The sequence below is a fragment of the Gastrolobium bilobum genome, unplaced genomic scaffold, assembly GCF_033153095.1.
Source record: "Gastrolobium bilobum isolate Gb01-03AN ecotype WA unplaced genomic scaffold, APGP_CSIRO_Gbil_v1 utg20296, whole genome shotgun sequence".
NCBI lineage: Eukaryota > Viridiplantae > Streptophyta > Magnoliopsida > Fabales > Fabaceae > Gastrolobium > Gastrolobium bilobum.
In genome coordinates this window covers 180329-201348 of record NW_026896617.1, presented here as the reverse complement: position 1 = coordinate 201348, position 21020 = coordinate 180329, and the positions used below count along the sequence as shown (strand labels likewise).

Sequence of the window (21020 nt, the reverse complement as noted above, 5' to 3'; positions counted from 1 at the left end):
AATACAAAAACTTACTCACCAAAATATTTTCCCCAGCAAGTGGCAGAGCCACGTTCTGCTTAGGTAGGGCCTGGTCCCCAGCTATATTTCAGTAAATTTTATTTATCATATATAATTATATAAATAACTATAATTGGGCCTTATCTCAAATTGTAAGTTGGCCCTAGCTAAATTTATAACAGTGGTATCAGACGAAGATTTTGAGCTGCTTTGTGGGTGTAACCAGGTAATGCTTTCTTCTTAATTTCTTATTCTTCTTTCATCTTTTTCTAATTAGGATTTTCTTCTAACCTTTTTTTTTTCTTATTCGCACTCACCAACCGAAACCCAGCCATTATGTGACAATGTACAATGTTTCATTCCTTTCTCAAGATTTTACGGATACATGTTCTTAGAATATGCATTGGTAATTATATTATCCGATAGGAAAGATTTACAGTTTTGAACATTGTAAAAGATAATTTTTTTTGTCTTTGCTGACCATAATTGTTTATTGGGTGTTTCAAACATAAGTGAAATTCATGCCCTTTTTTTTATTTACAACTTTTTTGTGTGGTTGTTTTATTGATTTTATTTCTTTTAAAAAATGGAGTGTTGTATTACGTTTACTTTTTTTTTTTAAAGTTTAATGTAGAGCTATAGTTGCTATTAGTAATGAAATTAAATTGTTTCTTGGTGTTATTTGTATTTGATTTCACAACAGGAATAAAAATTTTGGCGATTAATCAGTGAAAACTGTTAAAGAGAAAATTCAATGAAGATATATGTATATATATGGAGTATGAAAATTTCTTGTACATACCCATTAATAAATTCTCTGTTTTTTTTGTTGTATTTTTAATTTTTTTAAATATTAAAATATTATTTAAATGATTTATATGGATCCAATGTCATCTAATTGTGAAATTTGCTCTGTCCCTTTATGTTCATGTTCTTCACAGGTTACGACTAGGGGTGTAAATATGGCAGGTTGGGCCTGCAGGCTTTGGCTTTAATAGCCTAAGCTTATCTAAAGTATTTAGAATCTATACTGACCTATTAGCCTATTAAAGGCTTGATTTATTGGTTTGGTCTGACCTATTATAAAAAATTAAAAAACCTAATGCGGCCTGTAAGGCCTACCAAGTTGCAAACTAAGGAGGTGTACTGGATTAGGATTTCAGAAGATTTTAATGGATTATTTTTAGACAAAAAATCCATTGGTATTCAATTAGAATTTTAAAGGATTGAAAAAAAGTCATGTGGTATTCGATTAGGATTTTAAAATATTAATTTAGACTACGTCCAAATCCGTTGGTAATCAATCAGGATTTTAAACAAAGGAAAAACAATAGGGGAAGGATATTGTAACAACCAAGTTGTGTTACTACCAAGTTACTACCAATCAATCTCACTGTTAGATCGATTATGTTGATCCAACGGTTATATTTATTTCCATCTTTATATGATCATGATTTCCCAAATTTAATACTTTATATTTATTTCCACCTTTGTATGGTTATGATTTCTCATATTTAATGCTTTCACTTTAAATATAGGAAATCATGATCATATAAAGATGGAAATAACTTAAATTATTATAAAAAATAAATAATAATACAGAGATTTTAATTTATTAAATTGGGAAATAAGCATAACATGTAAAGGGTAGAAGTGGGAGAGATATTAGTGTTATGATATACTGTAATCATATAAATTGTGACATTATATACAGGGAAATCATTTTCTTATGCTGTAGAAGAAATCACTCTCCTATTTTTCTCATATAAAAAATGAGCCATTTTTTTTTTTTAAATTGGTGGACCCCATTTCATTTGTGTGTGAGAACTTGGACTTCTCTCCTACTATATATAAGGGAAGTAAAACCCTTATATTTATAGTGTATAGCAAGAGTGTAGTTTATGATCACAATTGTTGATTAATTGAGTTTTGATTCATTGTGGTGGTATTTGACTTGGTTTTGATGAATTTGAGATGGATTGAATTGAACAGCAGACGATTTTGAACCACTGGTTGTGACTGAGTTATAGAAGGCTATGCTCAAGAAATGTACAGCAAAATTTCTCTGATTGCTCACTCAACTCAATCAAATAACTTCTGTTTGTTCTACACTGTTGAACAATTGAGGAGTAAAAAGTTTTATTTAAGAGAAACTCGAATTTCATATACTTTCACTTCGAATATAAAAAAGACTACTTTGATCTACACCCATTCACTCAATACTTTTATTCTCTCAAGCTGAGAAAGAAAATCGAAAAATATAAATCAATACTTAAAAGACTCATGGAAACCAAGCAAACAATACTTTTATTCTCTCAAGCTGAGAAAGAAAATAGAAAAATATAAATCAATACTTAAAAGACTCATGGAAACCAAGCAAAGGTGGACGCATCAAAAGGCTGTTGAGATATGCTGAGGTTGGGTTTCTGCTCAATTGAACTTGCATATGAAAACGCGTCATCTTTATCATTAGCATGAACCATTTGCTGCTGATACTGCAGCTGCAGCTGTTGTTGTCTCAGTGCATTTTGAACTGCCATTTCATCCTTGATCCTTTTTATCTCATTTTGACCTTGAATTATCTGTTGTTGCAATCGATTGATTTCTCCAACACACCTATCCTTAACACGTATATTCGCTTCATAACACATGCTATCCGCAGCCTTAGCTCGTAAATGCTCCTGAAGTCTCTGGATTAGAAGTAACAAATAAAATACTCTATTTGTGACTGAAAATGGCTTTCTATATGCTAATACTAATGCCTAATAAGTGGAAATCATATAAAAGAATCATTTTTTGTTTTGATCCTTACTGTTAGAATTCTGGTAATATTGCTGGCACCATAGACTTTATGAGCAAATGAGAATCTCTGAGGATTGGTTGAGGGAAAATATGGCTTTAGAACACAATCTGGTGGACATCTTCTCCTCAAATATTTGCAGCCAGCACATCTAGTTGATTTTTTCATTGTCACATTCTTGTGAATCTCTTCAAATATTTCTTGGCACAAGATATATATGTTACGACCATATAAATTAGGATATTGCGTAACATTATTTGTGTGTCACAATATCCTATCCCCAAAATATATAGCACAAATCTCCCTATAAATCTTATGTTACGACCATATAAATTAGGATATTGCGTAACATTATTTGTGTGTCACAATATCCTATCTATGTTACGACCATATAAATTAGGATATTGCGTAACATTATTTGTGTGTCACAATATCCTATCCTCAAAATATATAGCACAAAATCTCCCTATAAATCTTATGTTACGACCATATAAATTAGGATATTGCGTAACATTATTTGTGTGTCACAATATCCTAACCCCAAAATATATAGCACAAAATCTCCCTATAAATTAAGAACCAATTCTGACAGAATCATCTTGTGCCAAGAAATATTTGAAGAGATTCACAAGAATGTGACAATGAAAAAATCAACTAGATGTGCTGGCTGCAAATATTTGAGGAGAAGATGTCCACCAGATTGTGTTCTAAAGCCATATTTTCCCTCAACCAATCCTCAGAGATTCTCATTTGCTCATAAAGTCTATGGTGCCAGCAATATTACCAGAATTCTAACGGTAAGGATCAAAACAAAAAATGATTCTTTTATATGATTTCCACTTATTAGGCATTAGTATTAGCATATAGAAAGCCATTTTCAGTCACAAATAGAGTATTTTATTTGTTACTTCTAATCCAGAGACTTCAGGAGCATTTACGAGCTAAGGCTGCGGATAACATGTGTTATGAAGCGAATATACGTGTTAAGGATCCTGTTTATGGGTGTGTTGGAGAAATCAATCGATTGCAACAACAGATAATTCAAGGTCAAAATGAGATAAAAAGGATCAAGGATGAAATGGCAGTTCAAAATGCACTGAGACAACAACAGCTGCAGCTGCAGTATCAGCAGCAAATGGTTCATGCTAATGATAAAGATGACGCGTTTTCATATGCAAGTTCAATTGAGCAGAAACCCAACCTCAGCATATCTCAACAGCCTTTTGATGCGTCCACCTTTGCTTGGTTTCCATGAGTCTTTTAAGTATTGATTTATATTTTTCTATTTTCTTTCTCAGCTTGAGAGAATAAAAGTATTGTTTGCTTGGTTTCCATCAGTCTTTTAAGTATTGATTTATATTTTTCGATTTTCTTTCTCAGCTTGAGAGAATAAAAGTATTGAGTGAATGGGTGTAGATCAAAGTAGTCTTTTTTAAATTCGAAGTGCAAGTATATGAAATTCGAGTTTCTCTTAAATAAAACTTTTTACTCCTCAATTGTTCAACAGTGTAGAACAAACAGAAGTTATTTGATTGAGTTGAGTGAGCAATCAGAGAAATTCTGCTGTACACTTCTTGAGCATAGCCTTCTACAACTCAGTCACAACCAGTGGCTCAAAATCGTCTGCTGTTCAATTCAATCCATCTCAAATTCATCAAAACCAAGTCAAATTCCACCACAATGAATAAAAACTCAATTAATCAACAATTGTGATCATAAACTACTCTTGCTATACACTATAAATATAAGGGTTTTACTTCCCTTATATATAGTAGGAGAGAAGTCCAAGTTCTCACACACAAATGAAATGGGGTCCACCAATTTAAAAAAAAATGGCTCATTTTTTATATGAGAAAAATAGGAGAGTGATTTCTTCTACAACATAAGAAAATGATTTCCCTGTATATAATGTCACAATTTATATGATTACAGTATATCAAAACACTAATATCTCTCCCACTTCTACCCTTTACATATTATGCTTATTTCCCAATTTAATAAATTAAAATCTCTGTATTATTTTTTATTTTTTATAATAATTTAAGTTATTTCCATCTTTATATGATCATGATTTCCTATATTTAAAGTGAAAGCATTAAATATGAGAAATCATAACCATACAAAGGTGGAAATAAATATAAAGTATTAAATTTGGGAAATCATGATCATATAAAGATGGAAATAAATATAACCGTTGGATCAACATAATCGATCTAACAGTGAGATTGATTGGTAGTAACTTGGTAGTAACACAACTTGGTTGTTACAATATCCTTCCCCTATTGTTTTTCCTTTGTTTAAAATCCTGATTGAATACCAACGGATTTGGACGTAGTCTAAATTAATATTTTAAAATCCTAATCGAATACCACATGACTTTTTTTCAATCCTTTAAAATTCTAATTGAATACCAATGGATTTTTTGTCTAAAAATAATCCATTAAAATCTTCTGAAATCCTAATCCAGTACACCTCCTTAGTTTGCAACTTGGTAGGCCTTACAGGCCGCATTAGGTTTTTTAATTTTTTATAATAGGTCAGACCAAACCAATAAATCAAGCCTTTAATAGGCTAATAGGTCAGTATAGATTCTAAATACTTTAGATAAGCTTAGGCTATTAAAGCCAAAGCCTGCAGGCCTAACCTGCCATATTTACACCCCTAGTCGTAACCTGTGAAGAACATGAACATAAAGGGACAGAGCAAATTTCACAATTAGATGACATTGGATCCATATAAATCATTTAATCAATATTTTAATATTTAAAAAAAAAACAACAAAAAAAAAACAAAGAATTTATTAATGGGTATGTACAAGAAATTTTCATACTCCATATATATACATATATCTTCATTGAATTTTCTCTTTAACAGTTTTCACTGATTAATCGCCAAAATTTTTATTCCTGTTGTGAAATCAAATACAAATAACACCAAGAAACAATTTAATTTCATTACTAATAGCAACTATAGATCTACATTAAACTTTAAAAAAAAAAAAAGTAAACGTGAAACAACACTCCATTTTTTAAAAGAAATAAAATCAATAAAACAACCACACAAAAAAGTTGTAAATAAAAAAAAGGGCATGAATTTCACTTATGTTTGAAACACCCAATAAACAATTATGGTCAGCAAAGACAAAAAAAATTCTCTTTTACAATGTTCAAAACTGTAAATCTTTCCTATCGGATAATATAATTACCAATGCATATTCTAAGAACATGTATCCGTAAAACAATTATTCCTCTATTTTGCTACTATTTAATGAGATTGTAATTCAGAATGATAGGATAATTAAGATTTCACTGATCAGGTAGTGCTTGGTTCAGGTTTTATTTTTAGATCTCCATCCATCTGATATTGACATTCCATGTTGCCTCGTTTGGTAGAAGAAATACAAAAACTTACTCACCAAAATATTTTCCCCAGCAAGTGGCAGAGCCACGTTCTGGTTAGGTAGGGCCTGGGCCCCAGCTATATTTCAGTAAATTTAATTTATTATATATAATTATATAAATAACTATAATTGGGCCCTATCTCAAATTGTAAGTTGGCCCTAGCTAAATTTATAACAGTGGTAACAGACGAAGATTTTCAGCTGCTTTGTGGGTGTAACCAGGTAATGCTTTCTTCTTAATTTCTTATTCTTCTTTCATCTTTTTCTAATTAGGATTTTCTTCTAACCTTTTTTTTTTCTTATTCGCACTCACCAACCGAAACCCAGCCATTATGTGACAATGTACAATGTTTCACTCCTTTCTCAAGATTTTACGGATACATGTTCTTAGAATATGCATTGGTAATTATATTATCCGATAGGAAAAAAATTGATTTACAGTTTTGAACATTGTAAAAGAGAATTTTTTTTGTCTTTGCTGACCATAATTGTTTATTGGGTGTTTCAAACATAAGTGAAATTCATGCCCTTTTTTTTATTTACAACTTTTTTGTGTGGTTGTTTTATTGATTTTATTTCTTTTAAAAAATGGAGTGTTGTTTCACGTTTACTTTTTTTTTTTTTAAGTTTAATGTAGAGCTATAGTTGCTATTAGTAATGAAATTAAATTGTTTCTTGGTGTTATTTGTATTTGATTTCACAACAGGAATAAAAATTTTGGCGATTAATCAGTGAAAGCTGTTAAAGAGAAAATTCAATGAAGATATATGTATATATATGGAGTATGAAAATTTCTTGTACATACCCATTAATAAATTCTTTGTTTTTTTGTTGTATTTTTAATTTTTATAAATATTAAAATATTGATTAAATGATTTATGTGGATCCAATGTCATCTAATTGTGAAATTTGCTCTGTCCCTTTATGTTCATGTTCTTCACAGGTTACGACTAGGGGTGTAAATATGGCAGGTTAGGCCTGCAGGCTTTGGCTTTAATAGCCTAAGCTTATCTAAAGTATTTAGAATCTATACTGACCTATTAGCCTATTAAAGGCTTGATTTATTGGTTTGGTCTGACCTATTATAAAAAATTAAAAAACCTAATGCGGCCTTTAAGGCCTACCAAGTTGCAAACTAAGGAGGTGTACTGGATTAGGATTTCAGAAGATTTTAATGGATTATTTTTAGACAAAAAATCCATTGGTATTCAATTAGAATTTTAAAGGATTGAAAAAAAGTTATGTGGTATTCGATTAGGATTTTAAAATATTAATTTAGACTACGTCCAAATCCGTTGGTATTCAATCAGGATTTTAAACAAAGGAAAAACAATACGGGAAGGATATTGTAACAACCAAGTTGTGTTAGTACCAAGTTACTACCAATCAATCTCACTGTTAGATCGATTATGTTGATCCAACGGTTATATTTATTTCCATCTTTATATGATCATGATTTCCTAAATTTAATACTTTATATTTATTTCCACCTTTGTGTGGTTATGATTTCTCATATTTAATGCTTTCACTTTAAATATAGGAAATCATGATCATATAAATATGGAAATAACTTAAATTATTATAAAAAATAAATAATAATACAGAGATTTTAATTTATTAAATTGGGAAATAAGCATAATATGTAAAGGGTAGAAGTGGGAGAGATATTAGTGTTTTGATATACTGTAATCATATAAATTGTGACATTATATACAGGGAAATCATTTTCTTATGCTGTAGAAGAAATCACTCTCCTATTTTTCTCATATAAAAAATGAGCCATTTTTTTTTAAATTGGTGGACCCCGTTTCATTTGTGTGTGAGAACTTGGACTTCTCTCCTACTATATATAAGGGAAGTAAAACCCTTATATTTATAGTGTATAGCAAGAGTGTAGTTTATGATCACAATTGTTGATTAATTGAGTTTTGATTCATTGTGGTGGTATTTGACTTGGTTTTGATGAATTTGAGATGGATTGAATTGAACAGCAGACGATTTTGAACCACTGGTTGTGACTGAGTTATAGAAGGCTATGCTCAAGAAGTGTACAGCAAAATTTCTCTGATTGCTCACTCAACTCAATCAAATAACTTCTGTTCTACACTGTTGAACAATTGAGGAGTAAAAAGTTTTATTTAAGAGAAACTCGAATTTCATATACTTGGACTTCGAATTTAAAAAAGACTACTTTGATCTACACCCATTCACTCAATACTTTTATTCTCTCAAGCTGAGAAAGAAAATCGAAAAATATAAATCAATACTTAAAAGACTCATGGAAACCAAGCAAACAATACTTTTATTCTCTCAAGCTGAGAAAGAAAATAGAAAAATATAAATCAATACTTAAAAGACTCATGGAAACCAAGCAAAGGTGGACGCATCAAAAGGCTGTTGAGATATGCTGAGGTTGGGTTTCTGCTCAATTGAACTTGCATATGAAAACGCGTCATCTTTATCATTAGCATGAACCATTTGCTGCTGATACTGCAGCTGCAGCTGTTGTTGTCTCAGTGCATTTTGAACTGCCATTTCATCCTTGATCCTTTTTATCTCATTTTGACCTTGAATTATCTGTTGTTGCAATCGATTGATTTCTCCAACACACCCATAAACAGGATCCTTAACACGTATATTCGCTTCATAACACATGCTATCCGCAGCCTTGGCTCGTAAATGCTCCTGAAGTCTCTGGATTAGAAGTAACAAATAAAATACTCTATTTGTGACTGAAAATGGCTTTCTATATGCTAATACTAATGCCTAATAAGTGGAAATCATATAAAAGAATCATTTTTTGTTTTGATCCTTACTGTTAGAATTCTGGTAATATTGCTGGCACCATAGACTTTATGAGCAAATGAGAATCTCTGAGGATTGGTTGAGGGAAAATATGGCTTTAGAACACAATCTGGTGGACATCTTCTCCTCAAATATTTGCAGCCAGCACATCTAGTTGATTTTTTCATTGTCACATTCTTTTGAATCTCTTCAAATATTTCTTGGCACAAGATATATATGTTATGACCATATAAATTAGGATATTGGGTAACATTATTTGTGTGTCACAATATCCTATCCCCAAAATATATAGCACAAATCTCCCTATAAATCTTATGTTACGACCATATAAATTAGGATATTGCGTAACATTATTTGTGTGTCACAATATCCTATCTATGTTACGACCATATAAATTAGGATATTGTGTAACATTATTTGTGTGTCACAATATCCTTTCCTCAAAATATATAGCACAAAATCTCCCTATAAATCTTATGTTACGACCATATAAATTAGGATATTGCGTAACATTATTTGTGTGTCACAATATCCTAACCCCAAAATATATAGCACAAAATCTCCCTATAAATTAAGAACCAATTCTGACAGAATCATCTTGTGCCAAGAAATATTTGAAGAGATTCACAAGAATGTGACAATGAAAAAATCAACTAGATGTGCTGGCTGCAAATATTTGAGGAGAAGATGTCCACCAGATTGTGTTCTAAAGCCATATTTTCCCTCAACCAATCCTCAGAGATTCTCATTTGCTCATAAAGTCTATGGTGCCAGCAATATTACCAGAATTCTAACGGTAAGGATCAAAACAAAAAATGATTCTTTTATATGATTTCCACTTATTAGGCATTAGTATTAGCATATAGAAAGCCATTTTCAGTCACAAATAGAGTATTTTATTTGTTACTTCTAATCCAGAGACTTCAGGAGCATTTACGAGCTAAGGCTGCGGATAGCATGTGTTATGAAGCGAATATACGTGTTAAGGATCCTGTTTATGGGTGTGTTGGAGAAATCAATCGATTGCAACAACAGATAATTCAAGGTCAAAATGAGATAAAAAGGATCAAGGATGAAATGGCAGTTCAAAATGCACTGAGACAACAACAGCTGCAGCTGCAGTATCAGCAGCAAATGGTTCATGCTAATGATAAAGATGACGCGTTTTCATATGCAAGTTCAATTGAGCAGAAACCCAATGTAACACCCTTAATGAGGCCATCAAAGGTGTAACATTGCTTGACATTCAATGCGCGGAATCCATGTACTTAAGCGTGGTTAACTTAAAATTTACTAATGGGAATTAATTTCGTTCATTCCCCTAACTTATCTATTCCTCTAGTCATGAGTTTCTCTTTTTCTTTGTCTACGGTCTACTTACAAATTAATCTCTACTTGGTTACCCTACTTATACTTATGCGCTATTTTAGGAGCTCACTTACATGATCATAATTTTAGTGTTGACTACTACCCAGTGGGTAGTTACTTAAGTGTCTTATGCGGATAATGGCTTATGTTACTTAATCTTTCCTACTAAATTCATAAGTCCATAAAAACATAAACATCCCAAAATATCGTACTTCAAAGGCATATAAGATGTTCAAAATAATCTAAGTGGCATAGACTATTACAGTCATCCCAAATTAGAACTTAGGTGCACCCTTAGGAAGGTGCCTCTTCAAGCCACATGGGCCCAGCTAGAGCAGATATAAGACAGTCTGCCTCCAAGAGCTTTCCTTCGGCTAGTAAGTTCCTAAACATCTCCGTTAGTTTGGAGTCATTATCAACTGCACGTGGTTGCGCAGGTTCCTCTTCAACTCGTACCAACCTCTTTCCCTGCCTTACTCATTTAGTCATTTTTTCCTGAAAGTGGGTTTCCCCAAAGAGGGGTGAGATTGGGGGTCTCAGTAAGGACTCACAGTTGGAGCAACCTCCAAACCATGATGCTTACTCCTGCAATAGTCACATAATAACATGCACAATAATAGAATGGCAAAACATTGGAAACATAGTTTGGAAAATAATCATGCTTTCATATCATCATACCAATCCTGCCATGGCAATTACTCTCCATGGTCTTATGGACGAATACCCAGGGTCCTCGTCAGGTTGCCTCTGTGGTATTAGTGCACACGCCATCTTACAAAACTTGCATGAATAAACATTAGTTCCAAACAACCAAACATATCATGTAATGCATCATATAACATATTGCAGTCAAACCTCACTTTAACATAAAGGGGGTGGCAACCATAGGGTAGCCGCTTCAACAACCATAAATCATTTACACTTTTTCGCTTTGTAAACTCTTCCCGTAGGTGTTGGATTCGGCCAAATGAAGGTCCTAGTAACTTGGATCTCTTTTCAAGCTTTGGTTTGTCCTAGCCACATATTCAACCTTAGTACATGGTTCTAAAATTAAAAGATCTAAACTTTAATATTCTTCATGTCATAGGTTCGGCTCTCTAAGGATGAAAATGCCTAGGAGATAATTTTTACTAATTGTTTTCATGCATAAGTCATATTCTAGGGCATACATTTCGGCCACACATCATGGTATTAAGAAAACCTTCACATATTTCCCCTTTAGGCTTATTAGGGTTCGGCCATTTAGAGGGTGCATGCCTAGGGATAATTTTTGACAACATGTTCATGGGTCTAATACTCATCAAGTTCGGCCATTTAGGGTTAATGCCATTTAGGTGGTGATTCTTCAAGTAATGCTTTCCTACATGTTGTTTAAAACATCTACTTCAACACTTTTCATATTACCTTAAAGAACATATTCAATATCTAGTCGGGTACATATAGATTCGGTCATTTAGGGTTAGGTTGCTTAGTAAATATTGTGAATATTTAGAGGGTGCATGCATACCTTTGAGGTTCGGCCATTTAGGGATGATATACTTAAGAGGTGATTTTAAAGATGAAAGATGCATGCATGACTTTATTAGTCCAAGATCTAGTCATCTAAACTAGTTAGAGTTCATTCTACTCACTTGAAGGGATAAAAGGGTTCATGAAATCTTACCTCAAAGATGATGTCAAAAATATAACTCCAACTTGATCTTCAAGTAGTCCTCTAGGATTGAGAGTTGCTTCTAACCTCTTCTTAATCTTTCTTTACGTAAGTCTAAGAAGAGAGGAGAGGTGTTGGTTCACTTGTTTCTTGTTTATGAGTGGGTGTCTAGAAGTGAGGGAGTGTGTCCTTGCTTTGGTTCTTTAGGTAGTGTACGGCTAGGAAGGGGAGAGGCCTTTGTTTGTACACCTTTTTATTCAAGTCTCCCTAATCATCATGCCTAGGATAAGATAGGCTAGGTCTTGGTTGAGTGTGGGGTAAGCAAGTCTCCTCACATTGTTCAAGGTTGTCATAAGCATGGGGAAGGGGTAATGATAGTGTGTAGAGTGTAGGACACTCAAGGTGTCATACGCATGGGGGACTCTTGCATTCCTACCTAGAAAACAAAACTTCATCATTATTCACTTAGGAAGTGGTGCGCGTGAATCGAAGGGGTTCTATGTGTGTAGCGCCTAAGTGGAAGGAAGATAATGCTCACATTAATTGCTTGAAGGGTGGTGTGCATGGGGAGAAGAACTTTTGTATGACATGCCTTGGTTAGGGAAACGAGGTGCATCCTTAATTACTTTGGGGAATGAGGTGCATGGGAAGGAGGAAGGTCTTTGCGTGTACCAATGTTAATTGCTTTAATCATCACTGAAGAAATGTTGGTTAATGTGTAGGGCCCTTTGTCTTTTAGCTTTCCATAATTGAATTCTAGGATAGAGTGTCTTTGGGACTTCCCAATGCATGGGGTTTGGGAATCACCTTGAGTATGTCACACTCATCATAAGGTGTGTAAGAACAAGTCTTCCCTTTTCATGCTAATTATTGCGCCTAGGGAGATGGAGAAAAGGTGGCTTCACCTTTTTAATCATGCATTGGGGAAGACTTGTGCGCCTAGGGAAGAGGGAAAGTGAGCCTACTTTTATGAAGGGAATCTTGGTTTATGTTCCCTTGATGTGTTACCTTGGAAGATAGAAAGACTTGTGTCATGCATGGCTTGAGTGTGTAAGAAGGAAGCTTCCTTTTCCTTGCTATGAGTGCGCCTAAGGTGGGGAAAGCAATCTCATCCCCTTTTTCTCTTTGCTAGGTCGAAGTGGACATGTGAGGAGGGTGAAATCTTCATTCAAATTGTCCAATCACGTGTTGCCACCTCACCTAGGGTTTATTCTTGAATTGGGTTGGGCTTGGTGAGTGTCTGGGCCCATTAAGTTAATAAGTGTTGGACCATTAGCAATTGGGTCAAGGCTAAGTGGTGTGGGCTTGGATCTTTGTCTAGATACTAATTGGGCCATTTCTTATAAAATGGGCTTGCATTGCTTTGGGCTTAAATCCTTTAACTTAGTTATATTCTTAAGTAGGTTGGGCTTTAACTTTATTTGGGCTTTAACCCACATTGGGCTAAGTTATTAATTATCTTATTTAAAGTGGGTTCTAACTTAGGATTAATGTTGCTTATTCAAAGCTACTCGTTCACTGAATATGGACTTGATCCCTTTTCGTTTCATTTCATTAGGCTAATATCGAGTACAAGATTTTTGGGTTATTACACCCAACCTCAGCATATCTCAACAGCCTTTTGATGCGTCCACCTTTGCTTGGTTTCCATGAGTCTTTTAAGTATTGATTTATATTTTTCTATTTTCTTTCTCAGCTTGAGAGAATAAAAGTATTGTTTGCTTGGTTTCCATGAGTCTTTTAAGTATTGATTTATATTTTTTGATTTTCTTTCTCAGCTTGAGAGAATAAAAGTATTGAGTGAATGGGTGTAGATCAAAGTAGTCTTTTTTATATTCGAAGTGCAAGTATATGAAATTCGAGTTTCTCTTAAATAAAACTTTTTACTCCTCAATTGTTCAACAGTGTAGAACAGAAGTTATTTGATTGAGTTGAGTGAGCAATCAGAGAAATTTTGCTGTACATTTCTTGAGCATAGACTTCTATAACTCAGTCACAACCAGTGGTTCAAAATCGTCTGCTGTTCAATTCAATCCATCTCAAATTCATCAAAACCAAGTCAAATACCACCACAATGAATCAAAACTCAATTAATCAACAATTGTGATCATAAACTACACTCTTGCTATACACTATAAATATAAGGGTTTTACTTCCCTTATATATAGTAGGAGAGAAGTCCAAGTTCTCACACACAAATGAAATGGGGTCCACCAATTTAAAAAAAAATGGCTCATTTTTTATATGAGAAAAATAGGAGAGTGATTTCTTCTACAGCATAAGAAAATGATTTCCCTGTATATAATGTCACAATTTATATGATTACAGTATATCAAAACACTAATATCTCTCCCACTTCTACCCTTTACATATTATGCTTATTTCCCAATTTAATAAATTAAAATATTTGTATTATTATTTATTTTTTATAATAATTTAAGTTATTAGATGAAGTGATTTTTATTTCATATTTTATTTCTCTAATAATCCTGACAATAATATACAAGTTCGATCCATGTATTTAGTTTCTTGCAAATGTAAAGATTGCTTACTGTAAACTCACATAAGAAGAGCTTCACATCATGCCTGTTTGGATCTATGAAGCACCGACACTTCAAAAATCTTAACGTGTCGTGTATCCTATGTTAATGAATCTTGCCGTTCTCCAATCCTTTGGAAGATCCCTTTCTTCCTTGTTAGCTTGAGTAGTTTCTTCATCCTGAACTTGCCCATTTTCTTTTTGCTTTTCTTCTTGTCTTTTATCAGTCAAGTTCGTGTTATCCACGTTTTCTACATCATCATCACAAATATTCTTTCTAGGCAGAGTAGGGTCAGTTTCATCAAAAATTACATGAATTGATTCTTCAATTACCATAGTTCTTTTGTTGTAGATCCTAAATGCTTTACTTGTGAGTGAATATCCTAGAAATATACCTTCATCAGATTTGAATCAAACTTGCCAAGATTATCCTTCACATTGTTTAAGATGAAACATTTGCAACCAAAAATGTGAAAATGTGAAATGTTTGGTTTTCTTCCTTTGTAAAGCTCATAGGGGGTTTTCTTTAAAATTGGCCTAATTAAGGCACGGTTTATTACATAGCAGGCAGTGCTTACAACATACGCCCAAAAATATTTTGGAAGATTGTTTTCATTGATCATTGTCCTTGCAAGTTCTTGCAGGACACGGTTTTTCCTTTCTACAACTCCATTTTGTTGCGGAGTCCTAGGAGTGGAAAAATTGTGTTGAATTCCATTTTCATCACAAAACATTTCAAAATCTTGATTTTCAAATTCTCCCCCATGATCACTTCTAATAGAAACAATGTTCAAAGATTTTTCATTTTGAATAAACTTGGCTAATTTTCTAAATGCTTGAAAAGCTTTACTTTTATGTGCAAGGAATAATGTCCATGTAAAGCGAGAAAAATCATCCACAATGACAAATGCATAGTAATTTCCACCAAAGCTCATAGTTTGTGTAGGTCCAAAAAGATCCATGTGCAACAGTTGTAAAGGCCTAGTAGTTGAAACAATATTTTTAGATTTGAAAGATGCCTTCACTTGTTTTCCCTTTACACATGCATTACATAATTTGTCATTTTGAAATTTAAGCTTTGGAAGACCAATTACTAAGTCTTTAGAGATCAATTTGTTTAAGTGATTCATGCCAATGTGTGCAATTCTTTTGTGCCATAACCATGAATCATTTTCCTTACTAACCAAGCAATTGTCGTCATTTGAAGGCATACCATCTAGATCAATCATGTAGATATTATCCACTCTATAGCCCTTAAACTTAACTTGCCCATCATTTAAACTTTCAATTTTGCAATATTTTGAATCAAAAATAATTTTAAAATTTTTGTCGCATAATTGACCGATGCTTAGCAAGTTATGTCTAAGACCTTCAACAAGTAAAACATTTTCTATACAGGTTGAAGAAGAGTTACCAACTTTCCCAATGCCAAGGATCTTCCCTTTGTTGTTGTCCCCATAGGATACATGTCCATGTTCTTTCCTTGTGATTGAGAGAAATTTGGTGCTATCTCCTGTCATATGCCTTGAACAGCCACTATCCAATACCCATTTGGATGAAATGCTTCTCAAGTATACCTACAAAACAATTTTAACGTTTAATCTTTGGTACCCAAATCTATTTGGGTCCTTGTGTGTTAGTCATAGATCTTGTTCCCTTGGGCTCCGACTTGTCCCGACACTCCCCGACACTCCAACACGCGTTAAAGAAATTTTAAAAAAGGTTCAAATGTTACGTTGGGTTGAGTTTTTAGTTTCAACTATTAAATTCGTTGGATTACGATTATCATTTTATTGAGTTTAATATAAATATTTGGGATATCTTATGTTTCTTTCCAAAATTTATGAATATTATAAGTTTAGATTTATTTTTTTGTTAAATTATTGAATATTAAATATAATATATACTACATAAATTAAAAATATTATTTAATATCAAAATGTGTCCTAACGTGTCGAAATCTATCATTTTTTAAAATTAACGTGTCGGAGTGTCGTGTCGTGTCACGTGTCCCGTGTCAGTATCGGTGTTACATAGGTTTGAATCCTCTCTTTTTCAAACTAGAAGCTACTTATAATGTGGTGCTATTAGTGACATCCGTATCACATGGCGACAACACTAACTGGGACATCATACACTATAGTTCAATAGTATTCTATATAATTATTTTTAAAATTGACAACCATGCTCCTTTGTGTAAAAATTAAAAAGAAGGGAGAACATGACTTTCCCGGTAAAAGCATGAATATCGTGCTTAAGGATATTTTTTGTGATATTGCCATTCTGCCTTCTCCGAAATAGACAGTACTGTGTTTTACAAAGTTATACTAATTTAAAAACTACACAATTTAAATTTTGTCAACATGTTTCTAAATAAACTTTTAATTATTTTAATTAAGAGATTAAAGTTTCTCTTGCAATATGAGATAAAGATATATGCTGTAATACCAAAACAATATCATTTTGGAGGTTTGGGAAAAAAAATTACATGATCTTTTAGTAAAATTACATGATACAAAAAAAAATTTATATTTATAACTTCTTTTCGCTTATAACCTCTTACAACAAAATTTTAACCGTTGATTTTCGTCAATCTAACGATGATAATTTATTGAAAATTAGTAATTAATTAATAAGTACGACCCAATAAATTATAACTCGGAAATCAATGGTTAAGATTTGGTTGTAAGAGGTTGTAAGCGAAAAGATGTTGTATGTATAACCTTCCTCTACAAAAAAAAGTAAAATTATTAAAATACCCTGTATTTTTTTTCCCGGATCTCCTAAACGATGTCTTTTTGGGATTGTCGTAGATGATTTTATCTTATGTTATTGGAGAAATATTTTTCTCTATAATTAAATGGTCAAACCAAGTAGAAAAAGGTTTCAATTTTCTCATATTATAGACACATCTTTTGTGAGGTCCACATCTATTAAAAAAACAAAAACACAAAATAAAATATTGCAGAAAATTGAAGGATAATTGGTAGAAGAAAACAACTCTCATGTAACACGAAAAAATGTTTTTCCAAAAAACAATGCCAATAACATGTTATTTCGAGCCTGGATTTGGTGAAACATGCCTGCATCCTTACACTTAAGCAAAACAAAAGTCAATGAGTCATTTAATCCTGGACCCAACTCGAATCAGATTAGTTGCAAAACGATGAATCGATTAAATATCTCCCAAAAAAAAATGATGTTAATTTGAGTTGACACAACATCACCCGAATTTTATATGAATATAAATATACTCATAATGATACAAATTTAAAATCGGGTTAATAATACCTTTGACAAGAACACGACACGTTATATTATGGGTTAACATGACATAATACGAATAATCTGTAATCTCAAAGTGAGTCATTTATTATGTGAGTTGACATGAAATGATAAGATATGAATAACCTTTTTACAACACGACACAACTAGAATAACCTATAAGAAGATTAAAACAAGTCAATTTCGAATTTACAAGTTGACATATGACACGACACAAATTTTTATTATGTCAATTTTTGTCCACATGAACATGACATGAATTTGAAAACAAATTGATCCGAAAAATAATTTTTCATAATGCGTCCGTAGGTTGTATTGAAAATTATCACCCCTATACTTCTAAAAAAAAAAACTTGTATGACACATTATTATCTTATCAATTATATGGTACATTATATAAGTTTATCATTTGTAACATAAAAGGGTTTTCAACTTCTCATGTTGCATTTGGAGAAAGAAGATTCATGCAGAGACATAAAATGCTGGGGCTCACATACTTTTAAAAAAAATTCAAGCACGCAAATCGAATTCTATATGACATAATGAGACACCTCTCCTTTCAAGGAGAAGTGTATTTTCAGATAAAATTTGGTATCTACACTCTTACTCGTTTTATTGAAATGTTGCCCATAAATAGGCTCAGAATTACAAAGTACAAATTAATTTGAATTGGCGACAACTTGTAACCAACTTATAAGATTGAAACTCCTAACAAAACGCAATCAACTCTTATACATTAAATACAAAACATAATCAGCTCCTATTACATTAAATACAAAACACAATCAACTCCTATTACATTAAATTCAAAATTCAAAATGCACAAATCCTATCTGCTCTAAATTATATTAAATTCTAAATCAAAACGTAATACTCTAAATTAAATTCAAAATTCAAAATATGTAACAACAACAACCTCTAATACCTCCCTCAAGCTGGAGCATGTAAAGATGAAATGCCCAACTTGGGAAGGAAACCATGGAAGATCGAGTGTCCAAGAGTCTTTGTGAACAAATCTGCCAGCTGAAACTGAGAACGAACATGCATCGTAGCAATATGACTCATGAATATATGATCCCAAACAAAATGACAGTCAAGCTCAATGTGTTTAGTTTGCTTGTGAAACACTAGATTAACAGCAATATGAAGTGATGCTTGATTTATCACATAGGAGATCCATAGGACCTGATGATTAACTCCAAGACTTGAGAGAAATCCTTTAAGCCAAATCAACTCTGTAGTAAACACAGCCATGGCCCTATATTCGGCCTCTGCTGAAGAATGAGCTATAGTGACTTATTTATTTGTTTTCAAAGATACGCGAGAGTGACCAAGCATGACAAAATAACCTATAATAGATCGTCATGTAAGGGGACATGATGCCCAGTCTGAATCAAAATAACCGTGTAACTTTAAATCACTAATAGAAGGGAGCAAACACCTTGCTCAAGACTTTTCTTTATGTATCACAGAACAAGAGTAACCACATGAAAATATGCCTCACGTGGCGCCTGCATGAACTGTGATAAAACATGAACCACATAGCTCAAATCAGGCCTAGTGATGGTCAAGTATACAAGTTTACCAATAAGTCGTCGATAACTTTTTGGTTGGTCAAATAAGGGTCTATCATCAAGAGTTAACCTGTGATTTTGTTCCATGGGAGTAACTGCTGGTTTGATCCCACTCAAGCCTGGCTCGGTGAGAATGCTTAATGCGTACTTCCTTTGACACAAGAAAATACCCTCCTGACTCTGGGCAACCTCTATTCCTGTAAAACACTTCAATGGTCCCAGATCCTTGATCTTGAAGCAAGTGTTAAGATAATTTTTCACCTGCATACAATCTACGATATTGTTCCCAGCTAAGATTATGTCATCCACATACACCAAAAGAGCTAAAAATACATCACTATGAGAAAAAGAAAATAATGTATAATCAGCCTTGGATTGTTCAAATCCATATTCGAGTAACGAAGAACAGAGCTTAGAAAACCAGTTGTGTGGGGGTTGCTTTAAACCATATAATGACTTCTGAAGACGACACACCTGATGAGAAGAACTAGTGGATGGCCGAAATCCTGGCTGAAAGCGAATATAGACTTCTTCCTCCAAATATCTATTTAAAAATGCATTATGTACATCTAACTGAAGCACCTCCCATTTCTTTGCAGATGCAACAGCAAGCAATGTTCACACACTAACCATTTTGGAAACGAGTGCAAACGTTTCACGATAATCTTCTCCCTAAAACTGTCTATTTCATGCAATAACAAGATGAGCCTTGGATGTAAATGGAAATTCATCTTCATGAAAGCTAACATCACGACTCAAAAAATGTTCACGAGTTTCTAGATCCATCACACACTACCCCTTCTGATCAACGGGATAGCCAATGAAAATGCAACGGCGTGAACGAGAACTAAATTTAGCATGCGGTTTGGGGCAAACTGCTGCATAACATAAACTGCCAAAAACCCTCAAATGTTCAAAATCAAGTGGAATACCTTGTAACAATTCATGTGGGGTTAGACCTCCAAGACCCTTAGACGGGGTTCGATTATAAGATAGACTGCTGCTAAGACATTTTCTTCCCAAAACTCAACCGACAGGTTTGCCTGAAACAACAACGCACGAGACAGATTAAGTATGTGTCTGTTTTTGTTCCACCCTTCCATTCTGTTTCGGTGTATGAACACATTATGTTTGACTCAAAATGCCCATATCTGTGTACAACTTGGTTAAACTATTATTTTTGAACTCTGCGCCATTATCAGATCGGATCACCTTAATTATTTTCTTAAATTGAGTCTGAATCATTAGAACAAATTTTTGCAACCTAGAAAAGGTTTCACTTTTATTTGCATGCATGTATACCTAAATAGCTCTACTGTAACCATCGACAATTGCCAAAAAATAACGAGCACTAGAACAAGACGAAGCTTTATAAGGACCCCATGTGTCACAGTGAATAAGTTCAAAACATCCTTTACTGTTACTGAAACGTAAAGGAAACATACTATGAACTTGTTTGGCTTGATAACAAATATTACATGCCTTATTTTGATTTTCTTCATTCAAACTACTAGAAAAAGGAAGCAGAGAAACAACTTCATGTGATGTATGCTCAATCTTCTATGCCATACTACTACGGTTTACCTAGTGCGAAAAGT

General features: G+C 33.2%; 4 protein-coding genes across 4 annotated transcripts; 2 read left to right on the top strand and 2 right to left on the bottom strand.

The window, feature by feature from the left end:
- Positions 1-2363: 2363 nt before the first annotated feature.
- Positions 2364-2968, bottom strand: LOC133301017 (LOB domain-containing protein 24-like). Its single transcript, XM_061500614.1, has 2 exons — positions 2813-2968; positions 2364-2690 (listed from the first exon to the last, which is right to left on the bottom strand). Exons 1-2 carry the CDS (start codon positions 2966-2968, stop codon positions 2364-2366), a joined length of 483 nt encoding a protein of 160 aa, XP_061356598.1.
- A 473-nt stretch (positions 2969-3441) lies between these two features.
- Positions 3442-4055, top strand: LOC133301016 (LOB domain-containing protein 24-like). The gene is made up of 2 exons (XM_061500613.1): positions 3442-3597; positions 3720-4055. The coding sequence occupies exons 1-2, from the start codon at positions 3442-3444 to the stop codon at positions 4053-4055; spliced, it is 492 nt and encodes a 163-aa protein (XP_061356597.1).
- Positions 4056-8558: 4503 nt separating this feature from the next.
- LOC133301015 (LOB domain-containing protein 24-like) lies at positions 8559-9172 on the bottom strand. The gene is made up of 2 exons (XM_061500612.1): positions 9017-9172; positions 8559-8894 (listed from the first exon to the last, which is right to left on the bottom strand). The coding sequence occupies exons 1-2, from the start codon at positions 9170-9172 to the stop codon at positions 8559-8561; spliced, it is 492 nt and encodes a 163-aa protein (XP_061356596.1).
- A 473-nt stretch (positions 9173-9645) lies between these two features.
- Positions 9646-10238, top strand: LOC133301014 (LOB domain-containing protein 24-like). The gene is made up of 2 exons (XM_061500611.1): positions 9646-9801; positions 9924-10238. The coding sequence occupies exons 1-2, from the start codon at positions 9646-9648 to the stop codon at positions 10236-10238; spliced, it is 471 nt and encodes a 156-aa protein (XP_061356595.1).
- The last annotated feature ends 10782 nt before the right edge of the window (positions 10239-21020 follow it).